At 34.5% G+C, this 20,229-nt stretch overlaps 1 protein-coding gene across 1 annotated transcript in view; it reads right to left on the bottom strand.

Annotated features, from left to right (window-relative positions):
• Positions 1-20,229, bottom strand: part of ANKRD13C (ankyrin repeat domain 13C) — an 85,481-nt gene that overhangs the window by 47,892 nt on the left and 17,360 nt on the right. The window contains exons 2-3 of the mRNA XM_030865939.3: positions 12,887-12,928; positions 3,690-3,794 (exon numbers count right to left, since the gene is read on the bottom strand). Coding sequence (XP_030721799.1) covers positions 3,690-3,794; positions 12,887-12,928 — 147 coding nt within the window. The remainder of the gene's footprint in view (positions 1-3,689; positions 3,795-12,886; positions 12,929-20,229) is intronic.

Genomic DNA, 20,229 nt, shown 5'->3' with positions numbered 1-20,229 from the left:
AATACTTTAATAAATGTTTATTCAATCTACCTTGCCTTCAAATTCAAACAGACCCCTGTTGACATAAAGAACAAAAAGAATTAATTTCCTAAATAGAAAAGATATCAATGAAAAGCAGAAGTCACATAGTTTCCATTAACTAAATATACTGTAATTGACTGAAGACATTTATTAAATAGAAAATTATGTTAAAATGACCAAACATTATTAAAAACGTAGTGACAACAACTGTATATAGCATAGTAATGTATGCAAAGAAATTCCTGTTCTATGAGACTTCACATTAAAAATAACGTCACTTGTGGAAGCAGAAACGAACACTCAGAACACAATTAGACAGGGACTTCCCTGGTAGTGCAGTGGTTAAGAATCCGCCTGCCAGGCTTGCCTGGTGGCGCAGTGGTTGAAAGTCCACCTGCCGATGCAAGGGACACGGGTTCGTGCCCCGGTCCGGGAAGATCCCACATGCCGCAGAGTGACTAGGCCCATGAGCCATGGCCGCTGAGCCTGCGCATTCGGAGCCTGTGCTCCGCAACAGGAGAGGTCACAACAGTGAGAGGCCCACGTACCGTAAAAAAAAAAAAAAAGAATCCACCTGCCAATGCAGGGGACATGGGTTCGATCGCTGGTCCGGGAAGATCCCACATGCCGCAGAGCAACTAAGCCCATGCGCCACAACTACTGAGCCTGCACTCTAGAGTCCGCGAGCCACAACTACTGAGCCTGTGTGCCACAACTACTGAACCCACGCGCCTCGAGCCCATGCTCCGCAACAAGAGAAGCCACCGCAATAATAAGCCCGTGCACCGCAACGAAGAGTCACCCCTGGTCACCGCGACTAGAAAAAGCCTGCCCGCAGCAACTAAGACCCAAAGCAGGCAAAAATAAATAAAATAAAATAAATAAATTTATATAAAAAAAACACAATCAGACAAAATTACCATCATATTTGGGGGGAGGGTCAATATTTGTACTCCCATACTGTAAGGATCTTATTAACAGTGATTGATAATGAAAATAAAATCAGCTTTAGAGGATTTGGATGATATTAGGCAGAATTCATACAAAGACTCAAATGAAGAGCTCCAAAAAAACACAACTAACTTAACTTTCTCTTTCCTTCTTCTCCCATATAGAGTACTTGTAAAGTTTTCAGTTTTTTGTGTCTAAAGTTTTTGGAGCTATGCTCTACTGCTCCAAGTATTACTTAAATGTGTATCTTCTGCCTTCCACTTCCTTCTGTGCTCCAGTCTAATTATCTCCTACTTCTTACTTGTACAGTTCCACCTGCATATACTACAGAAAACTCAAACTCAACAAACCTAACACCAAATCAATTAAAATCCATACTGTTCTTTTTCCTATTTTCTGTATATCAATTAATTAATGAGATAGCCATTAATCCATGATAAAGGCTTTGGAATTACTCTGAATCCTTCCATTACTACCAGTATCCAAGAGATAATCAACCACTGTAGATTCCTTCATTTATCTTTCTAATCTATCCCTTACTTTTCTAAACACACTGTCTCTTCTTTAAGTCAAGTTTACCATAGTTGTTCTAAAGATTATTTTTCTAAAAATCTCTTGCCTCCCTACTCAATTAAACAGTCTTCAGGCTTATCTAATAATGTCAATTCCTGCTTTAAAGTCTTCTGAGGTTTTACAGTGACTGGAGGTTGAGATTAAAACCTTGAAAAGCACATCTCAGTCAGTGTGGCTCCTTTACCATCAAACTTCATCTCTCAAAACTACACTTCACCCCTTCACCCATGGTTGCCGTGTAGCCTAATTTAGGGAGCCACACTGAAATATACATTGTTCCCTAAAACGTGCCTTGTTCTTTACATTTCCATGCTTTATATATATTCTGCTGTCATAGGCTAGAATGTCCTTACCCACCTAATTATTAACTCCTAAAATCCTTTGAGACTCAGCTTAAATAAACCAAACACCTTGCCAAAACTGAAATTACTTTCTCCCTCATCTTTTTTCCTCTATACTTTGTGAATACTTCAGAATACTGCAGAATATTCATTGGTTTCTCTCCCCCAACTAAGATGAGTTCCTCAATGTCAAAGCTAATTGCACATTCCTACTATGTTTCCAATGCACCTGATATGTACTTAAGAGACAAACTGACAATCCCTACTCTAAATGAAGCTTACTGCCTAATGAAAGTGACAGGTAGAATTCTGGCATAGTATACGGGCAGAGAAAGCTTCCTTGTACTTGAACTGAGATCTGAAGAATTATGAGGAGCTGGGGCAGAAGGGGAAGGATGTGTGAACATAAGAAACTGAAAAGCCAGCAGAGCTGACATACAGAAACCATGTGGAAACAACAAGATAAGGATGGAGATTAAAAACTGACATTATCATACTAGATCTTATAAACCAAGTTAGAGATATTCGTCTTCATCTTAAGAATAAGAATTTTTAAAGGGTTTTAAATAGGAAAGTAACATGACTAGAAAAAGAAACTAGAAGAAAATATAATAACTCTCTGGGTGAAATTATTTCCTTTTGTTCTTCAATAATTTCCTAATTTTCTACAACAAATGTTATTACTTTCTTAAAAGAAAAAAAATTTTAAAGTTTTTTAAACTTTATAGTTTAAAAGAGTTACTATAGAGTTATAGTAAATAAAAATCTTAATATAATACTTTTCAGAAAAATGTTAATTCTCGATTAATCTCAAATTTTCTTTGCAGTTTTAATTTTCTTTGTTCTAGGAGCCAGAAATGAAAGGATGAATAAGAAAACATATTCATGACTTGAGTCCTCACAAAGATTATACCATCAGGATACAGTGTAGGGAAAAGACATTGAACAGTTATTTAGAAGTGTGCTGAGTGCTGCAAAGGAAAATAATGGACCACTTTGAAAACATATAAGAGAAGTTAATCTACTTAACGAGTTGGGAAAAGAAATATAAAGTTGAGACCCAAATGAAGAAGACTGCCAGTTCCTGGTAAGACTGCAAACCAACAAAGACTGCTGTCTCTTTCCCTCCAAACTAACTTTTGATGTGCTACAAAAATAAGACCGAGTCTGATAGAATTCCTAAAACTACCCTAACATAAATATACCACAATGAAAATCTGTATAAACTATGAGTAAGTCCTGGAGAGACAAAAGACAGCTAGGTCTCAGTATAGATAAGAACTGGAGCCACCAACGGTCAGGGATGGGGTGCAGGGAACAGACAGATAAAGGGAGTCAAAAGGTACCAACTTCTAGTTATAAAAGAAATAAGTCATGTGGATGCAACGTACAGCGTGTTGACTATAGTTAACAACACTGTACTGCATATATGAAAGTTGTAAAAGAGTATATCTTAAAAGTTCTCATCACAAGAAAAACAGAAGTACTGTAACTATGTATGGTGATAGATGTTAACTAGATGTATTGTGGTGATCATTTCACAATACATACAAATAATCAATATGTTGTACTACTGAAACGAATATAATATTGTATGTCTATATATATTTTTACTTAGGTACATTTATATATAATATATATAGTAATTATATATATATAAAGTCATGAATAATTCATATATAAGTTTGTAAGTAACTGCAAACTTCTCATAGTATGGAAAGTTACGCTGAATGACAAATATCTCAAATGCATCACTTCATAGTTTTAGAATACATATCAACAATAGTAATTTATATTGCTTACTCATCTGTCTATCTCCATAACTGATGGCTTCCGCCAGCGGGCTCCATCCCTGAGCATTTTTCACCTTTACTGGAGCATTGTGAGCCAAAAGTAAATGGGCACATTCTGAAACATAAAATGGTGATAACGTCAAACATCATGCAATTTTCAGAATCTCTAAATTAAAAACTCATATAAAAATTCAAGAAATCAAGTTAATATAATAGATCTATGATATAAGCACTATACTATAGAGAATTAAATAATTTTTAAAATTCCTCTGTATCTAAACCAGGTTATTTCAGATCCTTAGATTCAAGAAGTATCTATTCTATTACCTAAAAATAAATTGGATCTCTCTGCAAAGAAACTATTATATTCCCTAATAATTGTTCCCAAGGGTATTTTGAGAATGTTTCCATACTATAAAAGACAGCCCAAGAAACTCAAGAGTAATTTACCTAAAAATTTCACTATCTAATAAGAACTTACATCTGCAAGGTCAAATGGAAAGCTCATTATTTATTTCAGGGGGAAAAAAAGTATTTTCAAAAAGAATCACTAACGTTTCCACAAACCCTTATTTTTCAAATTTTACAATTCGTTTATTTCAGAAAAACACCCAAAAGGGACAAAAACTTGTTTATGACTACAAGGACAAATCCAGACAGTCCTTCTAGTAATCAAACAAAGTCTAAGGTATACTAAGCTCACCATCCAGCCCAGGCACAGTCACCCACTGAAACTTAAGGGGAACACTGAAGACTGTGCCACAAGTGACAGAATAATTACATAAAAGAAAAATCTATGCTCAGGACACAGTTCCCAAACCACTGGATTTTTCTTTTATCTCTTCCTTTTTTTGGGGGGTGGGGGGCCGTGTCCTGAGGCATGCAGGATATTAGTTCCCGGACCAGGGATCAGGGATCGAACCCATGCCCCCTGCAGTGGAAGCATGGAGTCCTAACCACTGGACTGCCAGGGAATTCCCAACACTGGATATTTTAGGAAGCACCGAGGGATCTCTGGCCTCTTGGATCTTGGCTGATAAGTTCAGGGGTGGTGGGTATAAATCATTGCTCTCAACGTTTCCAGTTATTCATGGGAAAATTAATGTACATAGTACTTCATCAATGGATTGTGTGGTTTCAATTGTTTTGTTTATATAGTATTTACTGTTCCCAACTCCAGTGGCTGGGGCATATCCAACATTTAACACAGGTAATCTGAACTGAGTCTTAAAATAAGAACATAATATATGACAACATGAATAAAAGTTTCCTACAGAAGAAAAAAAGTCTAAGGTATAGACACTTGTATACATTGAGGAAATTTGTTTTAAATTCAAAATAAAAAGCATATTAACAGGCAGAAAAACATTTGAAACCAAGGCTCATGGGAAATTTAGGATGGCTATCCAACCTAAATTCCCTAAATGAATGATTCATTCATTCAATCAGTCTTTTAGCAAATATTTACCAAGTGCCTATTATATGCCAATTCTAAGTACTAGGTCCTGGATATAAGTAGTGAGAAGAAAGATTAGTGAGAAGAAAGATAAGATCTTGCTATCAGAGAGCTCCAATATTAAAATATAATTAAGTAAACTAATAAATAAAAAAAGCTAATGATAAGTGCTCTGAAGGAAATAAAGGTGTTATGACAGTTGTAATGTAATACAAGTGAGCTGAGGTGGAGGAAGAATGGCACTGTTTTAGCACTATTCCTAGTAATAGAAGGAACATCTACATTAGCAGGAAATTATATCAGAATAAAGTAAAATAAATACAGAAATTTCACAAAGGTGTTTAAGAAAGTCTGCTAGTAATATATAAGAATATATGTACATGAACATTTATTTTAGGATTATTTATAATGCAAATATGAATATCCATCATGGGAGAATGACTGACTAAAGCATGATGCTTCTATATCCCTGGACTAATAACATGCAGGCATTTTTAAAGAATAGAGTCAAAAGGACAAAGGAGCCACCTGAATGGTCAGCCATTGGCCAAATTTGAGAAACTGAGCATCAAAAAGAATAATGACTAGTTACAACACATTAAACAAAAAAAAACTGATAGGCCCATAATGACATCAAAAAATGAGAGGACAATGAGTTCTCCTTTATAGAAGAATGACTGCTAATAAATGTAGAAGAAATGATAAAACTAGAAAATCAGCAATAACAACAATGTAATAACTGATACAGGCAAAGGACCCCAATGAATGCTAAAGTCACTAGGTAAAAGGCTATGTGCTGGGAAATAGGATATTTACTTAAAGTATCATCCCAAGATTACTTAATAAAATGAAAAGTGTTCCTTTACAGTAGAGATAGCTGAAGATCATCATCTCAAACAAGTGATCAAAACTTAGTGGCAGGGCTTCCCTGGTGGCGCAGTGGTTGAGAGTCCGCCTGCTGATGCAGGGGACACGGGTTCGTGTGCCGGTCCGGGAGGATCCCACATGCCGCAGAGCGGCTGGGCCCATGAGCCATGCCCGCTGAGCCTGCGCTCTGCAATGGGAGAGGCCACAACAGTGAGAGGCCCGCATACCGCAAAAAAAAACCAAAAAACTTAGTGGCAGTAATAGTGGGATAACTTAAAATTATGTTTCCTAATGTGATACAATATAAAGTTCATATGCCTCTGCAGTATTCTTTCCAGAAATGTTTAATCTGAATCTAATAAAGCATCGATACTTAATTTTTGATTCATAGAAAAAACAGAGTATAAGGAACAAGTTAAATAACATTATGAGAAAATAATCAGGCAAAACTGAGATGGGAGACATTCTACAAATTAACTGGGGAAGACACTTCAAAAAGTCAGGTACAAAGGAAGGGGGAAAAAAGGTGGGCAAACTTTTCTAGATTATCTGAAACAAACAACCAAATGTAATGAATGAATCCCAATCAGATCTTGATTCAATATAAAACACTGATAAAAGACATTTTTCGAACAACTGGAGAAATTTAAATATGGATTGGATATCAGATATTATAACAACATTATTATCTTTCTTAGGTGTGATAATGATATTTTGGTCATGATAGACAATGTCCTTATTCTTAGAGATGCATGCTGAAGTATTTGGTGGTAAAATGTCATGATGCTTACATCTAGTTTTCAAATGTTACAGCAAAAATAGTAAAAAAAAAATATATATATATATATACACACATATAAAACACTAAGATAAAGAGAAAAATACAGCAAATGATAAAATGTGAACAATTATTGAAGCTAGGTAGAGAGTATTTGAATGCTCATAGTGATAATCATTCAGTTTATCTGTATATCTGAAATTATTCATAATAAAGCATTGAAAGAAAAAAATGAATAAAAAAGACAAATATTAAAAACAAGAATGAATTTAAGTCATCCCAATAGACTGAAAGAAATGTCTACATTGCACTGCTAAATCATATATCTGCTCAATGGAGAAGTATATTATGATCAAGTTTTTATAAAGGAATAAATAAAAACTACACATATGAATGTGTGTTTAGATACATACACACATATTTGTATATAATAATAAGCATGGAGAACAGTATGGAAGAATACCTAGCAGGCTGTTAACACGGATTACCATGTTTAATGGGAGAAGGGGGTTAATAAGGAGAGAAGATGATAGAGAGACCACCTAAAAAGAATTTTTTTAATATATAAATAAATAAAATGGACCCTCTAGAAGACCTAAATAGACATTTCTCCAAAGAAGACATACAGATGGCCAAAAAACACATGAAAAAATTAACATCAGTAATTATTAGAGAAATGCAAATCAAAACCACAATGAGGTATCACCTCACACCGGTCAGAATGGCCATCATCAAAAAATCTACAAACCATAAATGCTGGAGAGGGTGTGGAGAAAAGGGAGCCCCTTTGCACTGTTGGTGGGAATGTAAATTGATACAGCCACTATGGAGAACAGTATGGAGGTTCCTTAAAAAACTAAAAATAGAACTACCATATGACCCAGCAAACCCACTACTGGGCATATACCCTGAGAAAACCATAATTCAAAAAGACACATGCACCCCAATGTTCACTGCAGCACTATCTACAATAGCCAGGACATGGCAGCAACCTAAATGTCCATCGACAGATGAATGGATAAAGAAGATGTGGCACATATATACAATGGAATATTACTCAGCCATAAAAAGGAATGGAATTGGGTCATTTGTAGTGATGTGGATAAACCTAGAGTCTGTCATACAGAGTGAAGTAAGTCAGAAAGAGAGAAACAAATATCGTATATTAGCGCATATATATGGAATCTAGAAAAATGGTACTGATGAACCTATTTGCAGAACAGGAAAAGAGGTGCAGAAGTAGAGAACAGACTTGTGGACACAGAGGGAGAAAGGGAGGGTGGAACGAATTGAGAGAGTAGCATTGGCATATATACACTACCATGTGTAAAACAGCTAGTAGGAAGCTGCTGTACAGCACAGGGAGCTCAGCTCAGTGCTCTGTGATGACCTAGAGGGGTGTGACGGTGGGGGTTGGGGGGGTGCGGGGTGGGAGGGAGGCTCAAGAGGGAGGAGATATGGGGATATATGTATACGTATAGCTGATTCACTTTGTTGTACAGCAGGAACTAACACAACACTGTAAGGCAATTATACTCCCCCCCCAAAGAAAAGAATCAAAAATAAATAAATAAATAAATACATACATAAATAAAATGGACACTCTCCTAAAGAAACCTACCAGGGGGTTTTATGTAAATATGTGTTTGTGTGCATAAATAAAGAAGTAGGGGAACATGAACATGGATAGATATCTACAGACTTTGTATTTCATGATAAACTTTTGAGTGAAAGGAAAAACATGGCAAAGTACTAGATGCAGTGATTCAACTTAAGTAAAAACAAACTAAGCCCCTGTATTACAAGGAGGAAGGTGTGCAAGGATGCCCACTAGGCTATTAATGTTAATTACATCAGAAAAAATGTAGGAGAGATGATGCTTTTTATATACATCTTTATACTGTATTATTTCAATTGTTTCATCAAGCATGTATTAATAACCTAAAAATCATTAAAGAAAAAATATTAGTTTAAAAATATTGAAAAGGAAGATGCACAACAGTATCTAAAGCAATATACCAATTGCATAAACTAAGGTATAGAACTGGTATGATTTATATATACGTTAAAGATGTCAACCGTTTTCTCATACGCCACAGACCTTGCCACAGGCCTTTTGCTCACATCACAACTCAACTGATGTAGAAATGAGCAACTAACGAAAAGCCAGAAAATCATAGATATGCCATGATCTCTGACCTAGTCTCATACATTAAAAAAAAAAAAAAAAAAAACTGGAACAATCAAATGCCTTCTCTCAGCAACTGTAACAATGAATAATAAGAAAAAAAGGTAGTTAACAATCAGGCAGTAAGGCTTAAAAATGCACAAATGCGCCACAAAGAAGTTATGACTTGAGGAGTCTAAACAAAATGAAATTATGATAAACAGAAATCACATATAAATATACCAGAGCTATACAGGTGACAAAATATAAAGAGAGTGAATGGGATAAATAGGACAACTGGGAACAAAACAGAATATTCAGAGAGACCCTTATGAAGATGAAAAATCAAACTAACTCTAGACTTATTTCAGAAAAAAAATGGAAAACTGCAGTTCCAAAAAATACTGATAATAAATTAAAAGTTGCAGCAACTGGTTTGAAGAATTTTTTCTGATGTCTAACCAAAAGAATAAGAATTAAAGGTTAGTTTTCTAGTTCACCTCCTAAAGATTCCTGAAATCTTTTAAGTATAATGTTTTTCTCCATTTCAATTCAAATCCATAGTTGAAAAACTTGCCAGCCAACATGGCAAACATGGTCAATAGACTCAGAAATTCAGAAAAAATCAGACTTCAATGGTGAAAAATAAGGTTATTCAGTAGGTTAAGATGACTGAGAGAAGTAAATAAAGGTGTATAGGTCATAGGGTATCTCTCTTTAATTCAGTCAACAAATATTTGAATACCCTGGGAATTTTTACTATGTTTACAAACAAGTATACAAACAGAAAGTGCCCTTCAACAGTGAAGTCACTAAAGGCATAGTATATCTCTAAAGGAGAAGATAAAAGTGGCACAGATTGAACAATGGTATAATGTAAAATTGCTTTACAGAATTAAGTATAAGGTAGATGTTTTATCTTCCACTACATATTTCAATCTCACTCCTATGCAACCAAATATCAAAAATATTAAAAGGTCAAAAAAAAAGCAAAAAAGAGTATTCAACTGGAAAAATGTAAATGGAAAATTATAAATTGATCAGTATATTAATGGCTGTACCTACTCTACATGAAAAAGACTCAGGAAGAGCAAATACTGACATTATTTGCAGATCCTGAATCATCTAACCAAGTTTTTCCCAAAATATGTTCCACAGAACTCTAGTTTCTCAAGATACTTGTGAAAAAGAGAAAATACCAAATAACTATTGGAACAATGACTCTATATCCAACAGAAGGCTCCAATTCAGAAGGTCACAATGAATATTAGCATATCAAAAGTTCTAAGAAGGTCCACAATAAACAAAACTGCTTAAAACTTAACTCACTATTTTCAGAATCAATTTGACCTGGAAGCACTATTTTCCTCTAAAAACTTATCAATATCCAATGAAACTAATTCTGTGAAACACATTTTGGATAGGCTGATACAATCCTATGATGAAACCTAACAATACCGCTACTGAAAATTAGAACACTTAGACCTAGGATGGTAGATATGTTTAATTTCATATTCGAATCCTGGCAAATCCATATTTACTATTAAAGTGCTAAATTTAGAATAGCAATCAGACTTGGCATCAAATTAACTATATTTTCCACAAAAACAGGAGGGAAGCACGATGCATGTTAGCTAACTTTGATTTAGACCATTTCCTTTTTGAATGGTTCACAGTGAAAAGAGAGCAAGGCAATTCACCATAATAATCAGGAATCCAGGCTCTGGAACAAGATACTCCAAGTTCAAGTCAAAACTCTGCTACTTTACCCTGGGAAAGTTGCTTAACTTCTCAGAGCTAACTTTTTCATCTGTAAAATAGGGATAATAATAGTATCTTCCTCACATGGTTGTTGTGTTAAATGAGTAAACATACATAAAGCCCTAAAAAAAGCATCTAGCATATTGTAAATGAATACATTCCAGTTATTTTCTAAAGTTCTGATCGAATGTTATTTGAAAGAAAGCATAAGTTTCAACTGCTCAAATTTAGCTAACTATATCTGATATCTTTTCACCAAGGTATCTATACTAAAGATGACTATCATTGTCTGCCCTGCCAATATTCCTGATAAACATTCTTCCTCTGTATTCCTGATTTCCTCTTCTACTCCCAACTCTCACCCAAAGCCAGCCAAGCTAAAGCTAACTTCACAGGAGTAAATATATATCCCAAAGTCAATTCATGAGATTGCCAGTCACTCATCACTGTGACTTGGCTCGACATGAACTAGACCAATCAAACTTTTTGTTCAGAAATTCAGGAACCTAAGAAACTGAACTACTTGGTGGAGAACACTGAAATCAAAGCCTTGAAGGTTTAGGAACCTAGAACAGTTATTTTGGGTCATGGTCAATTTCACTAAACAGAAAAGTCAATCAAGAAAAGGGAGAATATTATATATATATATATATATATATATGTATATACACACACACACACACACACACACATATATATAAAGAAAGAACAGCAGATGCACCATAAGAGACAGATGATAGATGATTGATAGTTGGACAAATAGATGGATATACATATCCGAAGGGAAGGAAGGAGGAAGGTTGCGGGGGTGGGGGTGGGGGCGGGGGAAGGAGGGAAGGAGGGAGACAGAGAGGGAGGAAGGGAGAAAGGATCGCTGATCTCCTAGACTGTCTTGGTTACTACTCTTCCTGAGACATAGCTAGTCCCCATAGCTTGAATTTCTATAATATGTAGCACCTTAATGAATCTCTCTTTACTTAAAAGTTACTTGACTGGGCTTCCCTGGTGGCGCAGTGGTTGGGAGTCCGCCTGCTGCTGCAGGGGGCGCGGGTTCGTGCCCCGGTCCGGGGGGGTCCCGCGTGCCGCGGAGCGGCTGGGCCCGTGAGCCGTGGCCGCTGGGCCTGCGTGTCCGGGGCCTGTGCTCCGCAGCGGGAGAGGCCCGCGTACCGCAAAAAAAAAAAAAAGGTTACTTGACTGAGTCTCTTCCTTGTAAGAAGGAGAAAAAAAATAACATAACTAAATAAAGAAATAAAGATTTGAGCCCCCAATTTATGTAGTATTAAATTTCCTACAAATCATATGCTTCACCTAAGCACAAGAACTTAATAAAACCAAACCAACAAAAGAATTTTTTTTCAACAAAGCAAGTTCTAGTAACATCCTTCAGATCATCATACATTCAGATCAAATGTTTACAGCAACAGCCACATCACACTATATAACAATAATAGATGTTCATAATGATACAGCTAGATCATCAGAAAAGTGTTAACAAAAATTAATTAGCCTGTTTAAAAATTCAAGAGTATATGTTTTCCAAAGATTTTTATCAAACACATCCAAAATTTAAAAATCTAGCACTCAAAAGGTTGCCAATCAGCAATCTGGAATCCTCACTTTCCAGGGTTACTGGGAATCCAGATAACTAAGACTTATTGCATCTAGGAATAGCCTTAAAAAGTAGATCTTTTAAATCACCTGTCTATGAGTTGTTGCTTTCCTTTTTTCTTTTTGGAGAATAAATAAGTACTAACTTTTTATTATCATCTACCATAAAAAATCTAGACTTATGAGTTTAGATATATAAAATAGTCCATATTAAAGAATCTTATAAAACTCTTTGAATATTAAAAGTATTACAATAATTAATAAAACTTAATATTTGGAAACAAGAGTCTCCTGAAATTATACTTCCTTGATAAAATAACCAAACAAGAAAAAAAAAAAAAGCTTCAAAAGGCATAAAGATTAGTATAAGACTTCCACTAATTCTTTGAAAAAAGTGCTATGAAAAATGAGAAAGTATTTGTGTTTTTTAATATACTGAATCCTAAACTCAATTAGCACATCAAATAATCAGGCAAATTTTTTAAAACTCAAAACGTAAAACTCATCTTAAAATATTTAAACTGACTATACATGAGTGAAGTTAAACAAAAAAAGAACATATTTACTAACCTTTATTTCCTAACATCACAGCAAGATGTAAAGGAGTGTTTCCTAAAACAAAAGCAAAAATAAATTAAATTAGTGTAGAAACATCAGAAAAATTATTTTAAGGTGGTTTCAGCTCCTTCAGAAATTTCACTGACAAATTTTAAGCAAAATAATGTGACCACAAAATGATCCTGCTTATGTGGCAAAGTGAGGGTCAGAGGATGCCATGCTTTCTAAACACAAGGTATCTTACTCCTCTTCCCCCCCACCTCCCGTAAAAGGTTTCCATTTTGCTTTTGGGATTTCTTCTCCAAACAGATGTCAGATTCCTTTGCTGCTAATTTCTCTGTTATATCAATCTTTGTTCATTCATCACACAATTTAAGTACCTTACTATATATATACTCATCCTTGCTCATAAATATCAATAAGTCCCAATCCCAGTCCTCAAGTTTTAATAAATAAAATGAAAACACTAACTAGAAAAAATATATGCACCCCCCATGTTCATTGCAGCGTTATTTACAACAGCCAAGATATGGAAACAACCAAAGTGTCCATCAACAGATGAATGGATAAAGAAAATCAGTGTGTGTGTGTACACACACACACACACACACAGTGGAATATTATTCAGTCATAAAAAAAAGAATAACATCTTGCCATCTGTAACAACAGAGATGGACCCTGAGGGCATTATGCTCAGTGAAATAAGTCAGATAAAGACAAATATTGTATTATCTCATTTATATGTGGAATCTTTTAAATATATATGAATATATATATATATATATATATATATATATACTGAGAATGAACTGGTGGTTGCCAAAGGTGGAGAATGGGAGGGTAGGCGAAATGGGTGAAGAGAATCAAAAGGTACAAACTTTCAGTCAAAAAAATGCCACAGGGATGTAATATACAGCATGACTATTATTATACTGCATGTTAGAAAGTTGCTAAGAGTAGATCTTAGAAGTTCTCATCACAAGAAAAAAAAAAATATTTTGAATTATGTATGTTGATGGATATTAACCAGACTTCTTGTGGTAATCATTTCACTATATACAAACATGAAATCATTGTTATACACTTGAAAGTAATAAAGTGTTGTATGACAATTATACTTCAACTTAAAAAAAAAAGTATATTGCAAAGGTAAACAATTTCTTCTGTCTCAAAATGCTAAATCCTAGGTGGGTCTGTAGAAGATACACATTTTCTGTTTTACTAAAAACAGTACCTTGTTAATCTAAACATTTATTTTGTTTCTGATCAGCTCCAGAAAAAAAGAAAAGAAATCCACATGTATAAGTATCAATTTCCAATTTTATTGGTCTAGAATAAGATCATCTTCCACCTTTTCTAAATATTGAACTATTTTCATAAGTTTGCATTCACATTCTGTGACAATTTATCAAAACCAAAAAGCAGTCATAAAAAGTAAACAAACTTGTTGACAAATTGATGCCAGAAACAAAAGCTCAACACTATGCCAAAACCAAAACCTTTACTTCGGATTATCATTCCTAATTCCCACCTCTTTTCTAGTTTAAGTTCTCATCACCTTACCTGAATATCTACTGCAACAACCTTCAAGTCTCCCTGCCTCAAGTTTTGCCCCATTTCAATCTCCTCTCTATATTGGAATAATAATTTTAAAACAAAAACTTGACCATGTTACACTTAAAAGGCTGGAAGTGGTCCATATTTTATCCTTAACATGGCATAAAAGGTTCTTGAGATATGTCCTTACCTTCCTTTCTTCTCCTATTTTCTTCTTTACCCTGTATTTCACCTGAACTGCATACAATAAATTCTCCAATAAGCCAGGTTCTCGATATTCACACATTTTATTAATCCTTCCTAAATATTCCTTCCCGATCTGCCTGGCAAGTTAATACTCACCTTTTAGGGCTTAGCTCAAACATCACCTATTCACTGAAGTCTTCTCTAGACAATCAGATGTTCCTCTGCACTGCTCCCAAAGCTCTCTATACCCATCTTTTTATTGCAGCACTTTTCACACTAAACTGTACTTTAAATTTTTTGTGTAAACATCTGTCTCCTTCATTAGACATTAACCTCAGGATAACTAGATACATATTTTGTTCATTTATGTATATGAAATGCTTCCAATACACATCTAACATTCAAAATAGTCAATAAGCATTCGTGAATGAAGGCATAAGAAAAAGTTCTGACTATAGAAACAAACCTTAAAAATATCAAATAGTTACAGAAACCTGATCACTAAAACGCGACAGGCATTACCTTAGGCAAGGGTTGCAAACTCAAATGTTTCCATAATTAAGTAATGTAATTGTAAAACTTTTGGTGTTATTTTTCCTAAATGTTTACACGAATACACTTGTAAAACCATCTAGCCTTGGAGTTTCCTTTGAGTGAACATTTTTATTACGGATTCATTGTCTTTAATAATAACAAGAGTACTTATGTTTTCTAATTCCTTTTTGTGTGCATTTTGACAAATTAAATTTTTCAGGGATTCTGTCCATGTCATATAAATTGCCACCTATTGTCATACATTTTGTTCACAATATCCATGATTTTTTAATGACATTAAAATTTATGCAGATGCCCCACTTTTCATATTTGTTACTTGTGTTTTTTCTTTGATCAGTCTGAGGTTTATTAATTTTATGCACTTTTTTAAAGAACAAAGTTTTGGCATGTTGCTACTTAATGTCTGTTTTAATTCAATAATTCTTGCTCTTTTATTACTTCTTTTCTTCTATGTTATTTGGGTAAAACAGACTCAACTTGGGAAATAAAGCAAGTTAAGTTGTTCTTTTTCTAATTTCTTGAAATAGATTCTTAAATGTTTGATTTTTTTACCATTTCCTAGTATATTTACCTTTTTATTAATAATTTCTAGTTTACTTACACTGTGATCAGAGAACAGACTCAGTATAATCTCAATGAAACATGTTGAGAGTTGCTTTATGGTCAAGTTTGGTCAATTTTTGTAAATGTTTTCTGTAACCTTGAAAAGAACATGTATCTTAAGGGTTTTGGGTACAGCATTTCATATAAACCTACTAGATCCAGTTTGTGTTGTTCATATCTTTTATATCCTTACTGGTTTTTTGTCAGCATGTTAAAGAAAGAGGAATGTTAAAAATATCCCACTGTAATTGGGGGTTTCTACGTCTTCTTGTACTTCTAGCAACTTTGCTTGATATATTTTCAGCTATGTTACTAAGTACAAATCAAATCCTCATACTTTCCTAGTTCAACAAATGATTTTCATCTTGAAGCACCTCTCTTTATCTCAGATGTTTTCTGCTTTAAAACCTACTATGATGTTAATATAACTATTCCAAATTTTTTGATTGATATTTACATGGAATACATTTTTCACTCCTCTCACTTTCAATATTGTTATATTTCAGATGTGTTTCCAACTGTATGTAGTTGGGTGTTTTTTCATACAGTAAGCTAATATTTGTCTTTTAACCAGAGCATTTAATCCAGCCTCATATGTTATACTTACTGATATTATTGGAGTTTAAATCTACCATCCAGCTTTGTGCTTTCTATTTGTCCTGCTGGTTCCATGTTCCTTTTTCTCATCTTTCTTACCTTCTTCTAAATTGATTATTTTCATTATTCCATTTTGGTTTTTTATCTGTGGATGGAAGGTATATATTTTTTTTATTTTACTATTCTTTTAGTAGTTATCCTAGAGATGCACTGTCCCATATGGTAGCTACATGTGGTTACCGAGTATTTGAAATGTGGCTAGTCTGAACTGAGATGTGCCATAAGTGGGATTTTGAAGACTTAGTATGAAAAACAAGAATGTAAAATATCTCAATAATGTTTTATATTGATCATCATGTTAAAATAATGTTTTGGATATTTTGGGTTAAATAAAATGTAGTATTAAAATTAATTTCACCTACTTCTATTTTATGTGGCTATTAAAAAACTTAGTTATAAATGTGGCTTGCATTGGCTTTCTATTAGACAGCACAGCTCTAGAGTTTACAATATGCATCCTTGATTTATCAAAGTCTAATGTTAAATGGCACATTCCCTTCTTGAGAGCAAGTCATTGACCTTAGAACACTAACTTCATTCCCTCCATCCAGATTTATATGCTGTTATCTAGTGCCATGAGTCTTTATTTGTACCTTATAGAATCAATATTCATTTAAGATTTCTTACCACTTTTGTTGCTCTTCATTCCTTCCTACCTCTCTAGCCTTCCATTAGAATCATTTTTCTTCTATCTGAAACACATCCTTCAGTATTTCTTTTAGTGGTGGTCTGATAAGTGAATTCTCTTAGGTTTTTGATTGTAAATGTTTATTCAACTTCGGAGGATATTGTACAGGGTATATAATTCTTGATTGGCTGTTATTTTCTTCAGTATTCTATGTAGTCTTATGGTTTTCTTTTTTGTTGAGAAGTCAGCTGTAGGAATTTCTACTGATCCTTTTAAAGTAATGTGACTTCTCTGGCTGCATTTAAGATTGTTTTTTCAGCCATTTCACTCCAATGTGGAATCCTTTTTTTATTTTACTTGGGTTGGACTTGTTAAATCTCTGAATTGGTGTCTTTCATCAATTTTGGAAAATTCTCAGCAACTGTCTCCTCAAATATTGCTTTAGCCCCATATTCTCTCTCTTCTCTCCTGGGGTTCAATTAACATAGAACTACTCTTACCATTTTTAATTTTTAAAAAATTTCTTTCCCTTTTTCATTGTAGATATTTTCTCCTGACATATTTCCAAGATCATGAGTTCTGTCTTCTTCAGGATCTAAACTGTATTAAGCCCATTTATTTAGTTTTTAATTCAGTTATTACATATTTCCATTTGAGAATTTCTATTGAATTATTTTCCAAATATGTTACTTCAATTTTCATAATTTCCAGTTCTCCACTAAAATATTCAAACTTGTCTCTCATCCCCCAAGAACATAATAAACATTGTTATTTAAAGTCTCTGTCCATACAAACTACTATATATAAAATAGATAAACAACAAGGTCCTACTGTATAGCACAGAGAGCTATACTCAATATCTTGTAATAAACTACAATGGAAAAAAATCTGAAAAGGAATATATATATGTATAACTGAATCACTTTGCTGTACACCAGAAACTAACACAACATTGTAAATCAACTATACGTCTATTAAGTAAGTAAATAAATAAAAAATAAAGTCTGTCTAGTAATAATTACAATAAATGAAGCTCTGATGGCTCTGTTTCTCTTATTGCTTCTCTCTGGTTCTCATTCATGTTGTCTAGTTTCCCTATAATGCTGGTCATCTTGAATTGTATGCTGAACATATTTAATTAACTCCTTCTGCAAAAATCTTGAAGCCTAAGAAACAAATTCTACAGAGACTTTTATTTGCTTCTGACATGTGGCTGGGGGTACTAGACTAATCCAGGGATTGACATTTTTTTTCCGGCCCTCACAAATGACTCAAAGCTATGCTTCAACCTATATCAGAGCTGATTTACCTGCAGTTCAACCTTATTCCTAAGCAGCTCTTCAAGTTTCCATCCCCAAAAGCAGCATGTTTAAGAGATACCCCACACCTGGTGGGCCCTGACCTCCATCTTTTGTCCTCTTAGCTCACCAAGGCTGTCTAAAGTACTGCTCAGCCTCTTAACTGCTTCTTCTGGATTCACAAAAGCTGCTGGGGAAAAGTAACCTCAAATGTTAGGTTTGCATCTTTGGATTTCCATCTTCTGCCAGATCTTGGCCCAGTATCCCTTCCTACCTCATTAGCTCTCCAATGTCCTTAAAGTAGAATATTTTATTCTTATTGCCTTCTAAAGAAGAGTTGTCCTCATTATCTAGTTCATCATTACTAGAGGCAGAAGTTCTACTTTGATTTTATGTGTTAACTTTTCTCCATCTTCGTTAATAATTTGCTTTCTATTTTTTTATACTCTTTTGATTAGTGCATAAAGATGCAATACTTTTATGAGTGCTAATGATCATAACTTCTATCAAAATATAATTACTCTCTTAGCACTTTTAAATCATTTTTACCTCAAATTCAATTTTATCAGCAATTAATCTTGAGGATTCATAGCTTTCTTTTCTTTACCATTGACTCAACAATAAAATCTCCATTTTTCACTATTCTCCTTCAAGTATGTGTGAAAGTCCTTTTCTTCCCTTTTAGTTAGTAGATGTCATCGTTGTTACTTTTGGAATTTCTTCACTACTCCTTTCTCTTAGTAACAAATGCCATACCTTAAGTACATGAACCAGGGAAGACACATGACACAAACCCAACTAGTCTGATACCTAATTAGAAAATAGTTTCAGGGAAGGGCACAATTCCCACCTGGGTCAAGGTTCTTTTCTGCATTTTTTTTTTTTTGTACTTGAGCCAGTGAGGAAAACTGTCTCTTGCCATTGGAACCTTAGTACTTTAAGGTTCTGAGTATGAGACTGCATATTCTCTACCATATAGATTAGCGGGTCTGAATCAGGGACAATTTTATCCCCCAGAGGATATGTGGCAATGTCTGGCACATTTTTGGTTGTCAAAACTGGGGAGTGGGGGGTGCTAATGGCATCTAGAAGGTAGAGGCCAGGGATGCTACTAAATACCTATAGTGCACAGGATAGGTTTCCACCACACAGAATCATCCAGCACAAAATGTCAAGTGTAGAGGTTGAAGAACTCTGACATAGAAGAAAGCCCAACTACAAGAGGGAAGAATTAAATTCTACATAACACCAGATCTAACAAATTGTACAATACCCGCCCCGCCGCCAACAAAAGTCCTGATGATACTGCAGAAAATCTGGATACAATCATGTCACTATTGTCTCCTACCCTATCATCTTCAGTTATATGAATCAATAAATACTTTGGGGCTTAAGCTAGTTTGCAATGAGTTTCTATCACTTGTAAATCCAAGAATCATTACTAACACAATATGGGAATATAAAGCTTTATTTGACACAATCAAACTTTTGGAGATTTCTGTTTTTTAAGTCCTGTGGCTTTGCTTTTCTACTGTTTTTTTTAATTTGGACTTTTAAAATTCATCTTCCACAATAACAGATTATAGATAGATTTTAAATTCTATTTATAGCAAACTAACACTTTTTAGAACCACCTTTTATTTTTAAATAAATTTATTTATTTATTTTTGGCTGCACTGGGTCTTCGTTGATGCGTGCGGACTTTCTATATTTTCAGTGAGCAGGGGCTACTCTTCGTTGTGGTGCACGGGCTTCTCATTGTGGTGCTTTCTCTTTGTTTTGGAGCACGGGCTCTAGGCGTGCGGACTTCAGTAGTTGTGGCACGTGGGCTCAGCAGTTGTGGCTCACAGGCTCTAGAGCGCAGGCTCAGT

Source organism: Globicephala melas, chromosome 1, assembly GCF_963455315.2.
Source record: "Globicephala melas chromosome 1, mGloMel1.2, whole genome shotgun sequence".
Classification (NCBI taxonomy): Eukaryota; Metazoa; Chordata; class Mammalia; order Artiodactyla; family Delphinidae; genus Globicephala; species Globicephala melas.
The sequence above is the reverse complement of the archived record's forward strand: the minus strand, read 5'-3'. Positions and strand labels throughout refer to the sequence as shown.